The 20406-nt window shown below is 49.6% G+C and overlaps 1 protein-coding gene across 4 annotated transcripts in view; it reads right to left on the bottom strand.

The window, feature by feature from the left end:
• Positions 1-1592: 1592 nt before the first annotated feature.
• AP2B1 (adaptor related protein complex 2 subunit beta 1) overlaps positions 1593-20406 on the bottom strand; it is an 80528-nt gene continuing 61714 nt past the window's right edge. For all 4 annotated transcript variants that reach the window (XM_075113221.1, XM_075113218.1, XM_075113219.1 and 1 more), the window contains 4 exons: positions 14216-14300; positions 13413-13499; positions 5017-5171; positions 1593-3926 (listed from right to left, as the gene is read on the bottom strand). In XM_075113221.1, coding sequence (XP_074969322.1) covers positions 3852-3926; positions 5017-5171; positions 13413-13499; positions 14216-14300 — 402 coding nt within the window. In that variant the 3' untranslated portion in view covers positions 1593-3851. The remainder of the gene's footprint in view (positions 3927-5016; positions 5172-13412; positions 13500-14215; positions 14301-20406) is intronic.

Below are 20406 nucleotides of genomic sequence, written 5' to 3'. Positions count from 1 at the left end.
GACGGGCAGAGCTGATGGCTCGGGGGGCTGCGGTGAGCCTCCACCTCCGCCACAGCCTCCAAAATCCTCAGGTGAGTCCCTGCCTCTCCCCATGCTGCACCATGAGCTCAGAGACCCGCTCTCACCCGCTGCTGGCCCTTAGCACACGCACTAGCACGGAGCAGGATGCGTGCGAGGCTGGCAGGAGCAGCAGGGATTTTGGGGAGCCCACCCAGCACAGCAGCGCTGGCCCCATCCCGAGCCAGAGCAACAAGGAGCAACCCGGGAGGCCCCTGCCCCACGGCCTGGCCCTCGGGAACAGGGGATGCTGTGGGGACCATCCACCCCCATGACAACTCCCAGCCCAGGGAGCATCACCCACGTCCCCTGAGCTCCCAGCACCAGAGGCTAACGATGCTAATGAAGCAAACCCAGTTTGCAAAGTACAGCGTGGCCCGGGATTAGTGTGTCCCCGTTTATGAGCACGACTGTGCCTGCAAATCCAGAGCAGGAGGAAAGACCAATTTCTCCCCAAGGGGGCCCTGGCAGAACGGGGAGGGAGGGATAAACCTTTCCCTTTGCCACGGGGCATGAAGAGGACGGCAGCTGACACGGCAGAGCGCTGAGCATCTTGCAGCAGCTTTTGTTCCTGTTGGGCCAAATGCTGCCCCAGGCTTACCTGCAGCACCACGGCAGGAGCAGACCCACAGCAGGGAACAACCACCCCAGGGCATGCAGCCCATCCCAGGCACGCTGGGGATGCATGATGCGACATGACAGCAACCTCAGTGACCCCAAACCAGCCTGTCACTGCTGCTGCTTGACACACACATCAGCTTCTAACACAAAAACATCCTGGTGCAGAGCAGCGTGGGCTGATATGGTACCTGCCAGCCCAGGTCCTCGGAGGGTGGAAGTTACCTAATGTCCAAGTTAAGACAAGGCTGGGCAGGGGCAAGGGAAGGAGTTGCTCTGCTTGAGAGCAGCACCTCCCAAACCTGCTTCTTGTCTTGTTGCATTGCTGGCCACTCCCAGGGCTGTGTTTGGGGCTGCCTGAGCTTGGCTCTGGCCTGGTACAGAGGTTTTGCAGCCCAAACCATCCTGCCCAAGACAGGACCAGCAACAGCAAAGCCCTCTGGAAAATGCCAGCACTGGCCCAGAGCAATACAAATGCATCACCAATTCATAGGAGTTTATCATTACACCACAGGGAAAGCATGTCACGTTACATGCAGCCCATCTGGGGCCCAGGAAGGGCTAAATAGGTACATCCATCTTCTGCTCCTCATCAGAGGCTGGCCATGCCGAGGTGCTGCTGCCCCCTGCAAGCCAGGGCCCTTTTCCTGCTGCCCTTTGAGATGAGAAGAAAGCAGTAGCCAGAGACAGAGGACCTAGGCCTTGCTGTCTCCTTGCCCTACAAGCCCTTATTTTGGAGAGGGGTCTCTGCTGTAGAAGAGAAGGGGCTGGTGAAGAGGACAAAAGGCTCCCAGTGAGCAAACAGCCTCCTTCCTACCAAATCCAGCCTTCAGCTCTGCCTGCTCCCATGGGCAGGGCCGAAAGCAGGGGAATGGGACCGTCTCCCCAGCCCCACAGAGCCACACACAGCCACAGCGTCGTGGAAATGAATTTATTGACACGGATGGCAGGTAAAGCCTGAAGAGCAACACAACTACGTGGCAAACACTCCAATGAGCGGCGTGGCGGGAGAGGAGGGTGAAACACCACCGACTGAGCCCAGGCTCTGCCCTGCAGCACAGACACACCCACGCACCCAAAAAACTGAGAAGAAATTTGGCAAGAGAAGGGGTGCTCAGCAACCCCTCCCCCTGTCTGAGCTAAACCAGCTGTTTAGCAAAGGAGGCTTAAGTGCTTGTTCCGGACCCTCTACCACCTCCTCCCTGCCCTGACACAGCATCGCATTCAGAGGCACTGGTGCTTCCTTAATTGCTCTATTAATGATTTTTGCAGTGCACCCGCAGGGCTTGGAGCAAATCACCTCCCAGCACACATGGGCAGGGCTCAAGGGCTGGATTGCTCCAGCTCTGCCCCACTTTTTCCCCAGCCAGAGCACAGAGGTTGCTACACAGGGACACCACCTCACTCAGGATCCTGCAGCTCCTGTGCCCTGCTGGAGCCTCTGCCAGGGCGTTGTGACCTTTTCCCAGCACTGGCTTCTTGGTTGCAGACAGCGCCAAAGCCCTGATGAACCATCTCCCACCGTAAAATATTTATCGACTTTGAATGTGGCATCTAAAAAGACAAGATGTGGGTTGCTATGCACAAGAGCTTTGCTCGCTGGGGAGGAGATGGCATCCAAGCATGCTGGGGAGGGTGAAGCCGTTCTGGTTAGCGGCTTGGTTTAAGCAGGACAAGCTATGGATGGAGCAAGGACATGCAAGAGGCTTTGCTTTCACTGCTGTTGCCGCAGTACTTAGTGGTTGCAATGTGGTGAGTCCACAGCCATGGACTGGAAACAGAAGTGGTCCTGGCCTTAGGGACAAGCCAGAAAAGAGGAGCCAGGGCATGGGGCTGCTCGGGATAGGGGGTGAGAGCAGAAAGCCGACTGGCCCTTGGTACTGTGTGCCTCTGGGCACAAAGAGCCAAGCTGCAAGTGGAAGAAATGCTTCCACAATCTGCTTGCCTCAACCCAGCTGGGACGTGAAGCCCCCTGGCAGGCAGGGTGCAAACACCGCCAAGCCCAAACCATCTCCCATCACGCCACAGCCTGGGGTTTGGGGGACAGCACAGGAACAGGGAGAGCTGCTCCACTCCCCGCGTCACCCTGGGACACTGCCAGCAGCCGCCCCTCGCCGCAGGGGTACGGCTGAGGCCCGCAGCCCAGCGGGGAAGCAGCACTGCCATGTTTGGATTTACCACCACGAGCCTTGGGGATTGCCGGGGGGTAGCGCAGCACTGGGTGAAGGTGGCACAGCTCAGGGGATGGCCAGGAAGGCAGTTCGGCGATAGAAGGCATGGAAAGAACAAGAAGAGGGGCTGCAGATGGGTGAGGATGCAGAGACCATACCTGCAGCTCTGGCAAGAGCCTCTTGCTCTAAGAGCGGGCTCGTTTCCTTCATTTTATCCACCGCTGTCCCGTTATCAATCTAGGTCTGCAGCTCCTCCCCACGCAAAAGCAGCCTCCCTTCTCAAATCAGCAGCTAATGAGCCAGGGAGATGGTTGGAGTGAAAACACACCATCAAAAGCAGAGCTGAGTCTGCCAGCACAAGTGTAATAAAAATCCCCCCTCTCTTTAGGGCTCCATCCGCCTCCACAGACCGAACTGATGGCTCTGTTCCTAGTTCCCCGAGGCCGTGCTCACCCTGCTAGAGCCCGACGTCCCTGCAGGGCTCCCAATACTTCCTTGGAATCGCCTTCCCTTTAGGCCAATTACAATAGAAAAACTCAAAAAAAAGGTATAAAAATATAAAGTGCAGTGTTATGTTTTTGACACTTTTGCCTTGTTTTAATGAGCTGACATGTGGTTTTTGCTTGTTTTTCTTCAATGAGCAGTAGTTTACAAAATCATAATTACGCCTAAAGCCATTTAGAAAACACTGAACATTGGCACAAAATGGAGAAGCCCACGAGAACGGACAACGAGTGAGGGGGCAAGGGGGACGTGGGAGTAGTCGAAGCAGTGGTTACAAACTCCATGGACGCTAAAAATATCAAAGGGGTTTGTTCCCTATCATCATTAGCACGTGGACACTAATTGCTACCTTGTTTAATCAGTGCCTTTGACTGAAATCCTACACATGAATACAGCTGCTTCCAGTTAAGAGCGCTCTTCCCCGTGCCAGTGGTGAAGGAGTATCTGGGGACCCCTTTCTTCCCCCTCCTTCTGCAGGGTGGGGCACAGGCTGATCTCCTGTTAGTTTTTCAAGATGGCATCGTAGGCCTGGTAGATGTACTGGGACACTTCAGGAGCTCGGCATTTCAGGGAGAGCTGCGGAGAGGAGAGGAGACGTTAGCAGTGGTGCAAAGGAAGGCAGGAGCTTTCTACCATCTCCACAAAGGCAACTGGAAATGTCTGACCTACAGCACAGGTTGGGCAGATCATGGACGTGGCTGATGACAGTCACCCAGAGTATTTCTCCTGGGTACCATTTTCTTCATCAGCAGCACTAAACCACCTTTTCAGATCTCGCTACAAGCAGGAGTCAGTGCATGAAAGCAAACTCCCACTGTGGGGTTCCCAAATTCCTTAACAAGTGTAGGTGCCTCTGCAGGCATGAAGGAAGGGGACATTGGTCCGAACTCTGAGGCAAGGGACTTGCCCTCACGTTGTAAATCACAGCACTGAACCTGGGGGCCTCAAATGATTTTGCTGCTCAGCCCTGATGGACACAAACTTGGCTGTCACCCCCTCTATAGGGAGGACTGGGCTGAGACCAGGCTTGTGGTGTCAACCATTGTGGAAACACTTTAAATTACCTTCCAACGCTCCCTTTCACCCCATGGGTCCCCAGACAAGGGATTTTTCCTGAAACTCCTGGAACGGCTTCCAACAGGAGATCAACCCTCTAATACCAGGATGCTCAGACACACAGGTCCTCAGAAGGGGAGCAAAGTCCAAGAGAATAGCTATAGGAGTGCCTGATGCAGGACAGAGTACCTTCCCACCAGCCACAGGCTGATGCCAGCACAAGGCCAAAGAGTCTCTGACATCCAGACAGCCAGTCTCTGCTGTAGGAGCGTGGCAGGGCATAAATTTGTCCTTGTTTATGAGAGGGGGAAGGGCATTCTGGCAATGCTTTCTCACTAATGTCTCTTGGCTTTATCTCTGAGTAACCTTGGCAAGTAACTGCTCATTGCTGAGTGGGCATTTTCCCAGCTCACTGGTAACAGAGCAGTAAAATTCTGTTGTTTCTCTCTTTCTTCCTGTTCAGTGGGCATTCCTAACCCCCCAGCCAAATTAGCAGGATCTCCCCCAAAACAAGCATGTTAGACAAAGCCAGGATAAATGGCTCTGCACGCAAGGCGAGTTAGAAGGCACCCAGCCTGCGCCACGTGCCCTCCACAGTACGACACCTCACCGTGTAGTTCGGGTTCCCCGGCTGAATGCGAAGCTCAGCCAAGATCCAGATGCCATTGGTGAGTTTCAGAGACTGGTAGAGCATGTCCTGGCCCTCCACGTTCCTCTTTGCAATGGTGTAGACATTGTTGTTCTGCAGTTTGCTGGAAACAGTGTCTTTGGAGAGAAGGAAGAAAACCACATCTGTTAATTCAGATTCATCATCTGCGGAGACAGGAGAGCCCAGAGGAGCATTCCCAGGATGCAAGCGCACAAGGAAATGCTGACTTCTGTCCCAGAGTTTTCCCTGGTGACAGGAGCAGACATGACACAAGGAGAAAAAAAATTCCAATTTGCTTCCATGGACCCACCTCGTTCCTTTCAGGCTCTGATCGCCTATGAAGTATTTGCCCATCTTGCAGGGCTTTCACTTACTGCTCATTGCCCTGGGTCACTCAGGACTTGCTGCCTTTATCAAGAGCCTGCAGTTCAGAGGGTAAGAGGACTCCTATAACCCCAACCAAGCCTCAGGCAGGCTAACCGGGAGGCAGCCAAAAGTCAGAAGGTGAAGGCAGGGAAGAACTCATCCCTGCGTGAGGCTCGCTCAAGTGCCTGGTTCCGAGGTCCCATCCCAACAATGACAGCTCCCGGCTGCTTCCCTGCCTCACGTACAGACACCTCTGGCCAAACCAGTGTCCCACAAGGTAGTAAAAATCCTTTATTTTTTTTTATTTTAAAGCAATCACTTGAAAGGGTAAAAACCCAGACATCTGACTCTAGACACCGTAGGGCTGTGATACAGTTTTAACACACTCTATGACCTCAGCACTTGCAGCAGATGTGTGATTTCACCTGGAGACCTGTATGGATGCAACCATGACACACGTTAATTCTAAGAGACCTTTCAAAGAAACAATAACAGAGACAAATACGCAGAACACTAAGACCCAAACCAGCGGCCTCTGGATGCCAAGGGGTTTCTCAGCACAGCAGAGCAGAGCACATCTCAGTCTTTGGATGACAGTAAAACGGGTAAATTCACACTTCAGGTGGAAGGCTCAGGGATGACCACTCCACACCTAATAAATCACTGGCAAATTCCCATTCCTGGTACCCAACAGGAGAAATTTAACTCGTTCAAGCTCTCTGCCAGGGCAGGGTGGAACACCCTCTCTATGGTGGTCCATTAGCAGCAGACTGGGCACTTTGGATAGAAAGCAAGGGAGAGAGGTGGCCTTAAACCAATTTGCGCTGAAAGCCAAGAGACTGGAAACGTGGGATCCATTTCAAGGAGCACAAGGAGCAGGACAGCAGCAGAGAAGCAGCACAAGGAGACCGTGCAACTCTAATCCATCCCTGTACCTACAAACACCGAGACCAGCCGCCACCAGTGCTGGATTTGAGAACAGACACAAGTCTGTGCTGGTGGTGCAGGGAGGGATTAGAGAGGGGACAGAGTCTGTTCATCCACCAGGGAATGGCAGAAGCAGGAAAGAGCGAGCCCCACGAATCCATACGCTGATGCAGACGCTTGGACCCGCTGTCTCTCCCCAGGGCAGCATTGACAACTAAAGCCGCGGAGCGGCTCCATGGGCAGCCTGGACCCTTCGCCTGTGGCTGGGCTGAACCCCTTCGCTCCCCAGGCGTCAGAGCAGCTGTGTGCAGGTTGGGGAGGGTTCAGGCATCCAGCTACCCAGACACACTCAGATTTAGGTTTCCTCTCTTCCCCAGTTACTATGGAAACTGGCAGATATAAGTAACTAATGAGATCCTTTGCTTAAAAACACTCATTCCCTCTGTCTCCTCCTCCCACCTCTACTCCTCCTTTACACAACAAACTCATCCAGATCAGGGAAATGGGCAGTGCAGAGCAGTCCCCTGCTCACATGGAGTGCTGCTGGGAGGGACCCACACTGGAGGGACATCACCCACTAGGGATGAAGCCCAAACCCCCACCTCCTTGTGCCCCCCCAGCCAGTGAGAGCAGCCTCCAGGGCTTTGGGAAGGCATGCTGTTCAACACAAGCACCAGCTCAGAGAGCGCATCCGTGTTTGCAAGGGATGTTGGTATTAAATGGGATTTTGTTTGCCCAGTTTTAACAGGCTATGGTTAAACCTCACCAGTCTGAAGCCCCTCTGGACATGTATCCTGGAAGCGGAACTGCTGGCAAGGGTTCGAGACTTTCTCCAGCACTCTTTATACCTGCTGGCAGCAGTCTCCCCCTCTGCCGGGGGATGCTGTCAGAGCAAAGACATTCCCTGGGGAGCGTGGGTGCAGGGTCAGAAGCAAGGCTGGAGGCAGGAAGCTGTAGTTTTGGCAGCTGTGGGGCTGCGCTCCCATCACATGGTGTGACGGCAGAGGAGGGGAGCACTCCTGCTGCCCGGGGAGCTGCGCTTTGGGGGCAGAGCAGGCGAGATGGGGCTGCAGAGCAGCTGCTCTTACACCAAAGCCTTGAACTGTGCAATAGCACCTCTTGCAATTTAAACAGCCACTGCTTCTGCTGGGGGACAGGTTTCTGAGCAGGGAGGTGCTTGTTGGGGGGTATAGGGAGGGAAACTGAGGCAGGGCAACTCCTAGGAAAGCCTGTTTTCTGCCCCCTGTCTGACCTCAGTTACCCTCTGAAGAGTGCAAGAAGCCCTACCAAAACATACCCTGCCTCGGCCAGACACCCAAAGCAATCATGAGTAGGCTGGAGTGCTGATGCTTGGCTTGTCTGCCTTCTCCTGCCCCTCTCTCAGCACAGGTCTGGGGACTGGTGAAACCTACTCCCTCTCCCCCCAGGTAGCAGCTCCCATCCCTCCTGTGCTCCCCAGTGTCAGGATTTTGGAGATCGGGCAGAGTTGCTAAGCAACAGTGCCAGGCTGTGGCTGGCTGAAGGCAGGACCGCTAATGCCATGTGACAGCACAGCCTCTTAAAAAAAAAAAAAATTAAAAAAAGGCAGATATTTGCTGGGAGCAGAGAGCTGAGCCCAGCTCTGAACAGGGCTGCTGGTTTCCGACCGAGAGTGCAGCACCCACCGAAGCCCGGGTTAGTGCCCAGCGCAGGCAGGAGGAGGGCTGAGCCGTGCTGCCTGGGCACGCACCTCCCCGCACACGTGGGGTCTGGTGACTCTGCAAAGTCCTTCTGCAAGACAGCACAGTCTGTATCTGACCTTGCTAAGCAACTTTCTGCAGGGCTTCTTCTTTTGGTTCAATGCTTATTCTCAAAACCCTCTTGAAGCACAATGTAAGGATACAGAAAGATTTCCCCACCACCAAGGCCAGCACCATCAGTCCATCTTTCAGGGTTGGGGGTTTTTTTTGTTGCTGTTGTTTGTGGAGGTTTTTTTGTTTCTTTTCTTTTGTTTTTTAAACAGAATTCTTTACCTCAGTCCAACAACTAAATAGCACACGTGGAAGGACAGGCATGCAAGAAAGAACAGCTGGACAAGGTCTCCTCCCTTGCACTGAAGTAATCCAATTCTTTTCAACAGCACTTCCCTTCTTGGTAAAGCAAAGAACATGCCTAAATCTTCTACCCATACAGCTTAAGAACTTCACTCTAAACTCGAACACCCGAGACAAGCGATTGACAGCAATGGGAGTTTTCACAAAGGACACACACAACTCAGAATCAACATAGAAAATATACCTTTTTTTGAACTTGGACCTTCGTGGCAGTTTGCAACAAGCACCGGGTATCAGGAGGTAAAATTTAATGACTACATTTTATGCTGTGGTAACTGAAAACATCCCCATGCCATTTCTAGCAACACCGGAATGGTTCTGAGCATCCAGCCAAGAACTGCCTTCCAATACCAAACATCTGCAGACTGATCCAGCGGGGAGGCACTTTGGTCAATATTATGACATTCATTTCCAAGACATGTAACATACATGGGTTCTATAATTTATTAAACGATCAGGTTACTAGATTTGCACATACAGGAAAAAAACCAACAACACACTAGGGAAGCTTGCATGTGATTGTCCCCAGGTTGTTCCAGCAAGAAAATCCAATTTCTTTTTGTTCTGCCATTAGCAAATTACTCAGCAGGGAAAAACAAAGTGACCACTGCATACCAATAAAGCCATATCCAACTCCCAACACTAAAGCTGTTGTTTCACACCAGATTGTGGGCCAGTAATAAGCAAGCAAAACCAAAGTTCCTAGAACTGCTGAACAGCACAGCAACTAATTGCCTCCTGTTTAATGGCATTCAATCTCCGTGTGCAAGTCAGCTTGTCTTCTTTCACTCTGTGGGTTTGGGTAAGCAGAATTTAAAAAAAGAAAAACATTTAGCTAATCTGATTTGCATATCTTAGCTTAATGTAGTGGTCCTTTAAAATTTAATCAAAACTTAGCATGTCAAAAAAGTGTGCAAAAGCTCAATTTGCCTTGTTTACATGCTCAGTTGCAGGGGAAACCTCGGTTGGTATAGTTGCACCAACAGCACCCAGATTGAGCTCTAACAGCCTAGGAATCTATTTTCATGCACTAAATTCTTATATTTTCATTAAAAAAACCCAATTCAATTAATTTAGCACTGGATTCATAAGAGATGAGAATGCTGGGGTATAATCATGACCTTGTGTTTTCATTACAAGTTGTATTTCTGAATATGGTTTTCTCCATGGAACAATCATAACCTCTTCCTAAGAGGCAGATGCATAAAATGACTCCAATGAATTTCAAGATGTGCGGTGCATCCTAAGTACACCCTGGCCCCACGACATAACTCCAGAGAGACTCGCTCTTCCACGGCCATACGGCTCTGGCCCTAAAGAACAGCCTCAGGCCGGTGCCAGCTCTCACCGCCGGGAACCTGAGCCCCAAACCTCTCATCCAGAATTAAGCACTCATCTCTCACCAAGTCACTGGGAACTGTGGGAATACCTTCAAGGGTCCAGGATTTGCCTTTTTTGGCATCAGAGTGATCATTTAAGGGTATCTGCTCCTCACCCCACAGCCTGGCACCTTATCCTAGGCTTCAGCTTGCGGTGCTGTGGGCTACCTGCAGCAGCCAAGATTTTCTGATTGTTCTGTGCCCTGTTATAGGGTGAGCTGCCAGGGACGGGAGCTTTTTCTGCCGTCCCCCTTGCACACCTTCAAAGCTGAGTCAATCCTATTTGGCTTGCCTCATGGGCACAGGATGCATCTTTTACCTATGAAGGCCTGGGAGCACAGACTCACATAAAAGCATCTCCACTAATGGACTGTGTTTATCTCCTTTTTGTTTGAAAGAACAAAAGAAATAACCCAGGGAAAAGCCTGCCGTTTATGCAGGAGGTGCTGTAAGGTGACTGTTGCACAGTGACAGACAGACAGCCCTGGAAGTACAAGAAATGCACAAGCTGCTTTCTTGACAGATAAAATCCCAGCCTCCTAAAAATCCCTGTACCAAGTCCATTTCACTTCGGTTTAAAGAAAAAGAAATTCAAACTCCAGTTTCTCCATTGAAGAAAATCGGCATCCCTTGTTTAGCTGCTCGGTAGGGCCTCCTGCATGCCTGCACATGACTTCACCCCCACTTCTGACACGGTGCAGAAACAGTGCAGATCTGAGCGCTCAGGAAAGCAAAGGCTCTTTCCAGCTAGAAGAAAATCCAGGCACTGAGGGTGCAGGGACCACACTTCTGATCAGCCCTCTGCCCAGCAGCAGCCACACGCCATTCGGCATGCTCTGCTCCATCTGTCTGATGCCTGCTGCAGCCACACGGCTCTATTTAAGTGGCTGGTAGTGCTGCGATTAGGGCACATCAGCTGGGAGCAGAGGTATTTTTAGCTCACAGCTAAATTTGCATCACTGGGCTGGAATCGGTTAGACCAAAGCATGAATGGTGTGGTGCGTCCCTGAGCCTCAACGGCAACTCGCCACCAAGTGGGTGGCTCACGCTAGGCACGAATTACTTATCTGAGCAGATGCGAGAGGAGGGATAACGATTCCCACGGCGGCCGCACACCTCTGCGGAGCTGGTGGCACTTAGAAGCTTTTCGCCTGTGCTGAAGGGTTGCAAAACCCCAGCACCTCCTAAATTTTAGTTAGGAGCAGTTGAAATCTGCAGACTTTGCTCTGCACAGCTCTGCCATGGCAGTATTTCATCGGTGAACAATAGAATCGCCAACAGCCCAAGTTGAGAGCTTTATTCCGGTTAGGCATCTCCTACAAGAGAGTCTTTTGAAAACAAACCAGTCTTTCTTCCATAAGAACCAAGTTCCTAAAGATTTTATACCCAGAGCTGCTTTTTTTGGAGGAAAGGAGGTGTCTTAAAACGAGGCTATTTTCACTGGACTTAAATGATCAAGACTCTGAATCCTGAAAGACTCTCACCCTACTGCAGCACATGGCCAGACACACACCCTTGCTCTGGTATAAATTAGTAGCAAGATGGATTCAGCCGTCATCAGAGCTCACTCCGTTTATTCTGCCTCTGCCCTAGTGTGCACCACCAGCCACTTGCCACACTGTGAGAAGTCTCCATCCCTGAGGCTGCTGGAAGCCCAGCCTTCCATGGGGTGTGGGGCCCTGCTGATCCTTGTACAGACAGGTTTGATGCTCTTACAATCCTCTGTACTAGAGAAGGCTGCTGCTTAGATGAAATCAAGGTGAGCAGCACACTGAGTCAGGGTTGCATTGTTAGTTAAAATACAAGGGACTAAGACAAGCACACAAAATTTCCCTAGTTTTCTCTCCTGCAAGCTATTGGCCTGCTCCTTGCCAAAGCCCAGGTGGTCACGGAAGGAAATGGCCAGTATAGTTGCGAGAGGGAGGAGGTGTCGGCAGCAGAAATAGAAAAACGGAAGCTTCCGTGGATGGAAGTGTTTGAAATCTGTCTGAGACATGACCCACTTTCTCCCATACTTAAGCCAAAGAAGCTGGCAGGTCCTGCACATGCCTGAGCATCCCAAGTGGCAGATCGTGCTCGGGAGAGGCACTGCTTCCAGGGCTCTTGCTAAACCACCGAGAGAAGCCTCTTCTCATTTGAGCCCTGGCAATGGCTGTGGATACCACTTCAGAGAAACCGCCCGGCATTCCCATGCTCTCCCTGCGAGCTAGTAACATGTTCACTGAGCACCACCAGTTCGGGCAGGCCTGGGCAAGCAGCCTGGTGCAGGATAGCAAACCACTCCTGAATGAGGAGCATTGCCTGCCCACTTCTCGTTCTGGAGGAAGCAGGGAGCACAGGCCAGTCTGCAGGGTCGCCAGTGCTCATCTTCCCAGCCACGCACACCCCCTCTCTCCCTCCCGACTACATCCTCTGCTAACCAGCGCCACAACACCCCAGTGCCAAACAGGAGAGCTTACCAACATTTCTGATTTGAGATGGAAAGAGCTCTGGACAGCGTGGTTAGGGCACGGCCAGGGCAGGCGGCTTTACTGGCAGCAGCACTGCAGTGCAGGGGGAGAGGCTATGCCAAGCTCGGTCGGGAGCAGAGGGAGGACTGGGGGAGGCGCAGAGGTTGTTCTCGTTTGAAACCCCAGAGCGAAATCGAGTCATAAGGCCCAACAGCTGCTATTTTTTCCCCTCTTGCGTGCTCCATCTTTTATATTCCAAAATAGTAATAATTACGAGTACAAAGAGACCCATGGTTTCTGTCAGCAATTGAAGCAAGAGGGTGTTCATTGTGTAAGAGCAGACATGAAAGAATAAAAAGGTTACAAGGTTTGTAATCGATAGGAACACTTTTTTCCTCTAAGAAACATAGCAGCTTTCAGTAGAATCACTTGGCTCCTGCCCAGAACCTCTTGAACAGGAGCAAAGCTGCTACGCTGGCCCCATTCCACTTTTTTTGCACTCCCTTATCCTTCAGCAGTAGTAAGGTCATATGTACAAGTAGGATGTTTACAGAGGCAACTAGACGGCTAAACACAGAGCTGAGCAGGACAGAGTATGATCAAAATGCATCAATATAGCACTAACAACAGCAGTCCAAAACTCCTCTCACATGGCCTGTCTTCCATAGATGTCAAAACATTTTATAGTGGTGTGTAGGGTTACTCTTTCACAACAGAAAAAAAGAAAGCAGATGCTGAAAGGTGAAGTGACTGGCCCAGGATTACGTGGTAGGTTAAAGTCAAGGCTGGAACACCTTGCCTTAAACACACAGTAGCAGGATAGGATTGCTGAACAGCCCCAACACTGATCTCACCTCCACTTAAAAGAGCAGCTTTGCAGAGTAGCAAAGCATAAAAGAGAAAACAAGAATACAAGGTCCAGAATGAAAGGAAGAAACAGATAGGTAGAATCTAAGATCTAGGATTTTAGATGGGGACCCAGCTAAAGTGTTTGACTGAAGGAAGGCCTAGGATCCGAGGCTGTTCTGTTCATAAGCGCAATACCCATCTACCCACTAGCCATAGATAATACTATTACCAAGGTGATGCCTAGTGACCATACATCAGAAGTGGTCTCAGCATGGTAGAATTAAGCTACTCACCAGCATTCAGGTGACAGTCTTTAATCTGGAACTGAAGCTCATTTTCGTTTGGAATATCCTTCCATGTTGCAAGGAAGACCTGGCGCTCTAGAAACAAGACAGACAATCAGCACTCCTGGGTCCTCGCAGGACTGTAGCATTAATTAATTCACCGCAGAATGTGGCAAGGTAGACACACAAAACATCTTTTGGTCACATTTTGCCCTGCCGTGGACAGATCCAGGATTTGCTCCTATCACAACCTCAGTCTCGCTGTAAAAGCAGCAAAGCTTTGATGGATTCTGGAGCCCCCAAACCAGAGAGAGTCTTTACCGTATGAGCTGTTTATAAACCAAGAACAGGTGGGATTTGACAAAAAGGAAGGAGATCGACACATTTAGCATTACGTTAGTGAAAGCTGCTTTTCAAGCAACTTCCCAGACAATTCAAACAAAAACTTACGAAACATGACCAGGAATAAACAAATTACAGTAAGTGGTATGGGGGCAAATCCTAGACCCATTTGAGTGAACCAAACCCTCCAAAAACCCACCCCAAAATCAGCTTCAGAGAAAACAGATCCACCCCTTGTCTGGCAGCATGAATCAGAGCAGAATACTTGGGTTCTGGTAACTATTGGAGTTGCAGGACAACAGGGACAGACTACCAAACCACTACAGGTCAATTCAGGCTGCTGAGATGCACTGGCACGAAGATCGTGGCCAAACCCACGTGAATCTCAGCCGTGGCACAAATGCACCCAGCTGGGCGCTGTGAGCACAGGCAAGCTGAGGAAGGCTGACCACAGACCTAAAAGCACTCACCCATTTTGCCATCCTCTACGAAAAGCACGTTGAGAGGAATTAGGCAGCTGAAGTAAAAGACATCAATGTTGTTTTTCACAGCCACCTGTTACAGAAGAAACAGGGGTGGTTAAACTTTCTCTATGAGCTGGAAGTCCAGAGGGATCCCAAGACTTTGCAGTCTCTTTACCTGCCCGCACACCCTGGAGTGCTCTCTCTGAGAGAGGCCAGCTCTGAACATGAGACTACCTGGAGAGATGCTGCTGAGCTTCTAGGTGGTTTCAGGCAAGGATCAGTCCCACCCCTCTGTGCTCACTCCATTTTTCACTAAAAGCTGCTCAATCTTCTCCTATAAGCATTTTGCCATGCTGCTTCGGAGCCAGCGTCCTTGCTCTGTTCTGCTCTCATTCAGCCTCTCTCTCTTGTCACTTCTTCCACCTCCAATGCACATTCAACCCTCTTGGCTGTGCACAGCTACTGTCACATCTGTCCTATTGCACATGAACTTCTTCATTCGCCCTCTTTACCATCTCGCTCTTATAATTCCCCACCTCCAAACCCCTGTGTATTCTTTATTTTCATTCCCCGCTCTCAGTCACATCTGAACACAGACTCCTTGAGTAGTCATATCTCATCCCAGATACTTTCTAGAAAGCCTGAAGCTGGTCCACTGCCTGCACCTTCCTTGCAGCTTCTCCCAACTTTCCTGCCTTTACCTCTGTGAAAGCTAAATAGTGAACATGTGCCGGGTGTTGGTTCCTGGAAGAACAAAGCCCTGGTACACAGCAATCAGGGCAGGTATAAAAGAAGATCACTTGACAAGAGACTTAATTCTCAGTGTCATTAAACTCTGCCAGCCAGCACTGGATTGCCTTTTATCACACACACTTGCCACACTACCAGCTAATCTGTGCTAACAGTCAGCAATGTTGCCTTCAGGTTTCCCCAGGCTGAGAGCTGATGGTACAGCAGGAGAAAACTGGAGGTCTGAGAAAGTGCACTGTCATAATATAGCCCAGAAAAAGGTAGCTCTGGGCTTTATTGCTTTATTTCTATGCCTCTCATGCTTTCCTCGTATCATCCCAAATAGCAATAGCCTGTCATGGGAGTACAGTTCAGACGACGCCTGCCATTGCTTGCAATGAAGAAAACTTAGCCTGTAAGAGAGACCTAGAATTGAGGTCGTGTGGGGAACCCTGAATTTCAGATCTGTTTGAGCTCCTACTTCCTTTGAAAAATCCCAGGAGTCCTCCAATTTGTCACCCAGCTGAAACACAAACCAGACGATGCTAAATGCTGAGCCAAAGAAATAAATTTGCTGCTACAAAGATTTATGCCAAGACAAACTCCATTCACATTAATAATTACATACATTAAGTGTTCCACTGAGAAAATCTATTGTCCCATAGCGGCAGGTTTAGAAAGACACCCCCAAATGTCAGTAAAAACAGCTGCGGATAGACAAGGGAGGGGAATAAACCAGGGAATTCAAACGTAAGTCAGCTGATTAGACATGCAGGCAAGCCAGAGGACAAGTGGTAGGAGATCAAGCTCCCAAATGAACTCTTCTAACAATTGGGAAGAAATGCACTGAACAGCAGAAAGGTAGATGTGACAGCCTGTGGGGTTTCTATTTTCAGCCATCACTAAAAGGTAGCAGCTTATATTTAATTCCCACAGTGCAAACCAGCTTAAGAAGGGATTAGTTCAAAGCTCACTAAAACCATGCAAATGATGGTGCAACCTAGAAAAAAGATGGAAATGGTCCTCTGTAATAGGGGGCTGTCACATGCTTCTATTGCCAGCGTCATACTCGGGAGTTGGGGGTGTCTAGCATTTCAGCTGGAGGCACCAAAGCCAGAGGAGCAAAAGCAGATTAGTGGATGGACTTAAGTGATGCACGTCTGCAAAATCTGGTTGAACAGACAGTGTGAGCAGCCAAAAATGTACCTCTGAATCTGGGAGGGCTGGGGAAAGGACAGCAGTGTAGCCATTCCAGATGCTACGCTTGGATGTAAGTCATGGAAATGAGCCAAAAGAGGGAAAATTTAGGCTAAACAGGAATACTTGATAGTAAGAATTACTAAGCAGCACAAAATTCTCCTGAGGAAGAGAGAAGCTCCAGTGCTTGGAGTACTTAAAATCAGCCTTGACAGTGCTCTCAATAAGAGGGACTGTAGCAAAACAACAAAGCATAGCAGGGACTACTCTATGTGACCTAAGATCTTTCCCAACTCTGATTTAATGATTAATTGCCTTGCCTTAGAACAACAGAGATTACTTAGCTTTTGTAGCTAATTGTTGTTGCCATACAACGGCAGTTTCTTACAAGAGGGGCTGGAAAGCAGCGCCTTTTCTCCAGTCACGGTTCTAGAGGCACGCTCCAAATTAATATGCTAACCCTGTCCCCGCAGTTATAAGAATGCTATAAAAAGGTACCTGCTGACCTGCTTCTCAACTCTGCAGAAACATACTGAGTAAGCTGCTTTGGCTATACTCTGGAGATCTACCCAATTAAGATGCTCTGAAGTGCAATTTCTTCCCAGCAAAGAAAAAAGCAAGCCACATGCCAGCCTTCCTCCTGAACTGCATCACGGGGTTCAGTAATGACATCATGTGTCACCCTGCAAGAATCTGTAATGACGCAGAAACCAGCTGTTACAAATAACTTTTGCAAACAGGAAAGGAAAAAGCTACAGTCTCCTTAAACCTATAGCAATAGGACAAGACTGGTAAGCTTTTCAAGAGTAGATTCCATCGTTCAACACCACAAACTTGCCCCGAACAGCCAGGCGTGCACTGTTAGTGCTACGGTCCCCAAGATCTGGTCCATGAAAAGGCACCTGCAGATACCTAGATGGGGAAACTCACACCAAGAAGAGGCTGAAGCTGTACCAGTTGATAACAGCTTTCCAAGGTCACGCTTCAACCTTTACACTGCCACACCAGGAGCATCCAATGCCATCTGACAGGCTACAAAAGCCACCACAGGCAGAAAGCAGATCCACAGCAGCACCTGTGAGAAGCTGAGCAGCTAATAACAGCGACTTGTGAAAAAAATCCAGTGCTCCTCAGGTGGGAACATCAGCCTGAGACAATCAATGACATCTAAAGGGATATCAGTAGCTGAGAAGTCTCTCCAGGTTTGACATGCTTGAAAGACACCTCCACTTGCATTCAGTAAATCCTCCACTCCAGACTAACTTTGCCTGTGGCTCTGCAGCTTTAACCTGCTGACCTGGACATGAACTATTACATCTTTAACAAGACCTTCAGCTTCAGACATTTGAGAGTTGAAACAGAAGCATTTTAAATAAAAATGGCTTTCCATCTATGACCTTTTTGAAAGGAGGAAAAAAAAAATATTACTACCATGTGAATTTAGTCAAGCAGACTACAAAGCTTCTGAGGGATAAAAGTCAAAATGTGCCAGATTTTCATGTGATGCTTCACTACTGAAAAGGTGTGAGCCCACTAAATATTGGCACAGGGTTCCCAATCACATCTTGTTCATGATCTGACTAGCAGAAGCAGCACCTCTAGCAATAACCCCTTGCAGCATGAGCGCCCTTCTGACATCCCTTCTTGCAGTGCAACCCTCTGATAGCCAACACATGGTATTTGGGGGAAGAGACACCGCATAAGAGCAATGCTAAGTTATTTTCTTGAATAGTGTAGATTTCTGATGCTTTAAATCCCAGACTTGAGCATAAGAACCGACTTTCAAAGTCAAGTCTGAAAGCAACACAGATGCTTTCCATCAGCAGCAAGTACACAACATACCCACTTGGAATCCCATTAGCACCTACACTAAATTAAGGATTTACTTCAAGTTGGGTTTTGCTTTAGAGCCTGGTAACAGCCAAACTGTTAAGGAGAGAACTCTCCTCTGCAGAGTCTTTTTTACCTCTGCCAGCACAAGGTCACGGTTTATTCTGTGACAGTCTGCTGCTCTGGCTGTCAGATGCCCTCAGGGAGCGCCAGCTACTTCACTTCATTTTGTTTGACAGGTAGGGTTCTCAGGATCCTACGGGCGCTTGGCAGCCGCCGCCAGCCGGATGCTCTACCTACAGGCACAAGCCTCGAGCCCGGGCAGCGGAGCTGTGTGCAGACAGCGAGGCTGGGTGCTGCGCCCCTGGCTGCGGCTGTCATCTCCAGGCACGCCACTTACGTCAATGGTCAGGGAACAGCGAGTTACTGGGAGGGTTATGCTCCCATGTGCGCCTGGCTGTACTTGAAGTTCAAAATGTACATTTTATCAAATGTGCTGTACCATGTGGCAGACCTGCCCTTAATCAGCACGCCAACAGCTATCCGCAGCTGAGCTAGGAACCGGTCACAGATGCCAAGCTGTGATCTGAGTCCTTAATTCAGGCAGCTCCCAGGAGGGTTCTCTGCTAGAATAAGACCCTCACTAATAGATGCTGTTAAAAAAAATAACCTAGGCAACCGACCTGAGAAATCACCTTCTACATCTAGCCATGCAAGGCTGTTCTGTGGTGGCTGGTCCAGTAATTTTGACGCAGCTCACATGCAGGCAGATATGGTGCCCTTTATCAAGCAGGCTCTGAAGGGAGAACATCTGCTGGCTGGTCTTGCTGCTCACGTCGATTCTCAGCCTTGTTTTTATGGAGGGGTGAACGTGTGAAATCTGTTTCCAAGTACCAAGAGCTCTGCATTTGTGACCCGAGATATATTAACACTTCTGATGAGCAAGAGCTCCAGTAGTTCTGCATTGCAAGCAAGACACTGAAGAGTAGAGGAGCGTAGGTGATGAGTTACAGCAGAACTGAGCATGAAAGGGTAAGCATGATCTAGTGCATTAGCAAGACCGATGTTCTCTCAATGAAGCTGCACCTTCATCTGCCTTTACAGAAATGTTTTGCCAAACTCATTGGAAGAAACAGAAATGTTCTGCACCTCACGCTGCTTAGCAGCAAGGGAGAGGTCGGTGTTTCCAAGTGTCACTTTTCAGAAGAAATGCAGCTGGCAGATCCTTCCCTTTCAATACTCGCCAGATCATTTTACAGGCGTTTTTGAAAACTGAAGCTATGCTTCTTTCAGTTGCACGCTCAGTATCTGCAACAAACAGCCCTGGCAGTCGACAGCAGGTAATGCTGGGGAATGCAAGACACTGATTGTCAATTTTGAATGTGGATCCCAAGAGAATGGCAACGCTCCACACTCAGGCAGACTCGCTATTGCTCCGGGAGTCCCTGCAGCTTGTTTTTGATTGTATTGTCACCGGTAAGTGGTTACCATCTCACAGAGGAGATTACCGTATTCATGTCATGACATGCCAGGCCTGAGCTCAAACTCTTGAAGCAGGCTGGATCCACTTCACCTGTTTCCAGGGTTAGGGGAGCAATTCTCACGTATCCAAACAAAAAAAATCTAGTATTCTGATTTCACAGCATTTCAAGCCTTTGAAAGGCCATTTATTAGGAAGAATGGGTCTTTCTAGCACAGAAGGGCTCTCAGCTCAGGCATTTTCTTATTCCAAATTTGACTTGAAGCCACAGAAGTGTCTGGAAAGATCATTCCCCACCATTGCAAATCCTTATTTCAGAACCTATTTTCCTCTTTGAGAGCTCAAGGTCTCACATGTGGTGGCAAAGATACCCCATCCACTCAAGCTCTTTTAGCAGATACGACTCTGACAGCCTACATGTCATCAGAGGGGTTTCACTGCTTTGACTGTGAAAAGGTAACTACAGGACCCAAACAAGCCACCTCCCTGGTTGGCAAACGAGCCATGGCTATCAAATACTTGTGAAGCTCAATGCAGCCTCTCACGCACCTTTGGCCAAGAGCCTGTGATGGCTTCGGAGTGCCGTGCTCTGCAGAGGCAGCTCTGCGCAGGGGAACCACAGCGCCCACAAGGGCCAGGTAGCCTCTGAAAAGCTGACAAGGCACTGCAAGACTGTCCCCCAGCAGAAGTTAGCAGCGCACAAGTACCCAAGTCAGATTTTCTTTAGCAACAGGCACACTCCAAAGACATCCTGACAGCAGCTTTTTAATCTTTAAGAAGTAAAAAAGATGAAGCAGAGAGCAGGGATTGGAGTCTGTTCAGCCCTACAGTGCCCATCCTAACTTTGGCTTTATCCTTTGAATAAATCACTGCTTGACCGGGGGTTGAATCCGAGTCAACAGGTCAAGAAAATTATCATCACTACTTTGGGACGGGATGGAGAAGCCTGTTATTCATTAAC

This window comes from Phalacrocorax aristotelis, chromosome 18, assembly GCF_949628215.1.
Source record: "Phalacrocorax aristotelis chromosome 18, bGulAri2.1, whole genome shotgun sequence".
Taxonomy (NCBI): Eukaryota; Metazoa; Chordata; class Aves; order Suliformes; family Phalacrocoracidae; genus Phalacrocorax; species Phalacrocorax aristotelis.
The sequence above is the reverse complement of the archived record's forward strand: the minus strand, read 5'-3'. Positions and strand labels throughout refer to the sequence as shown.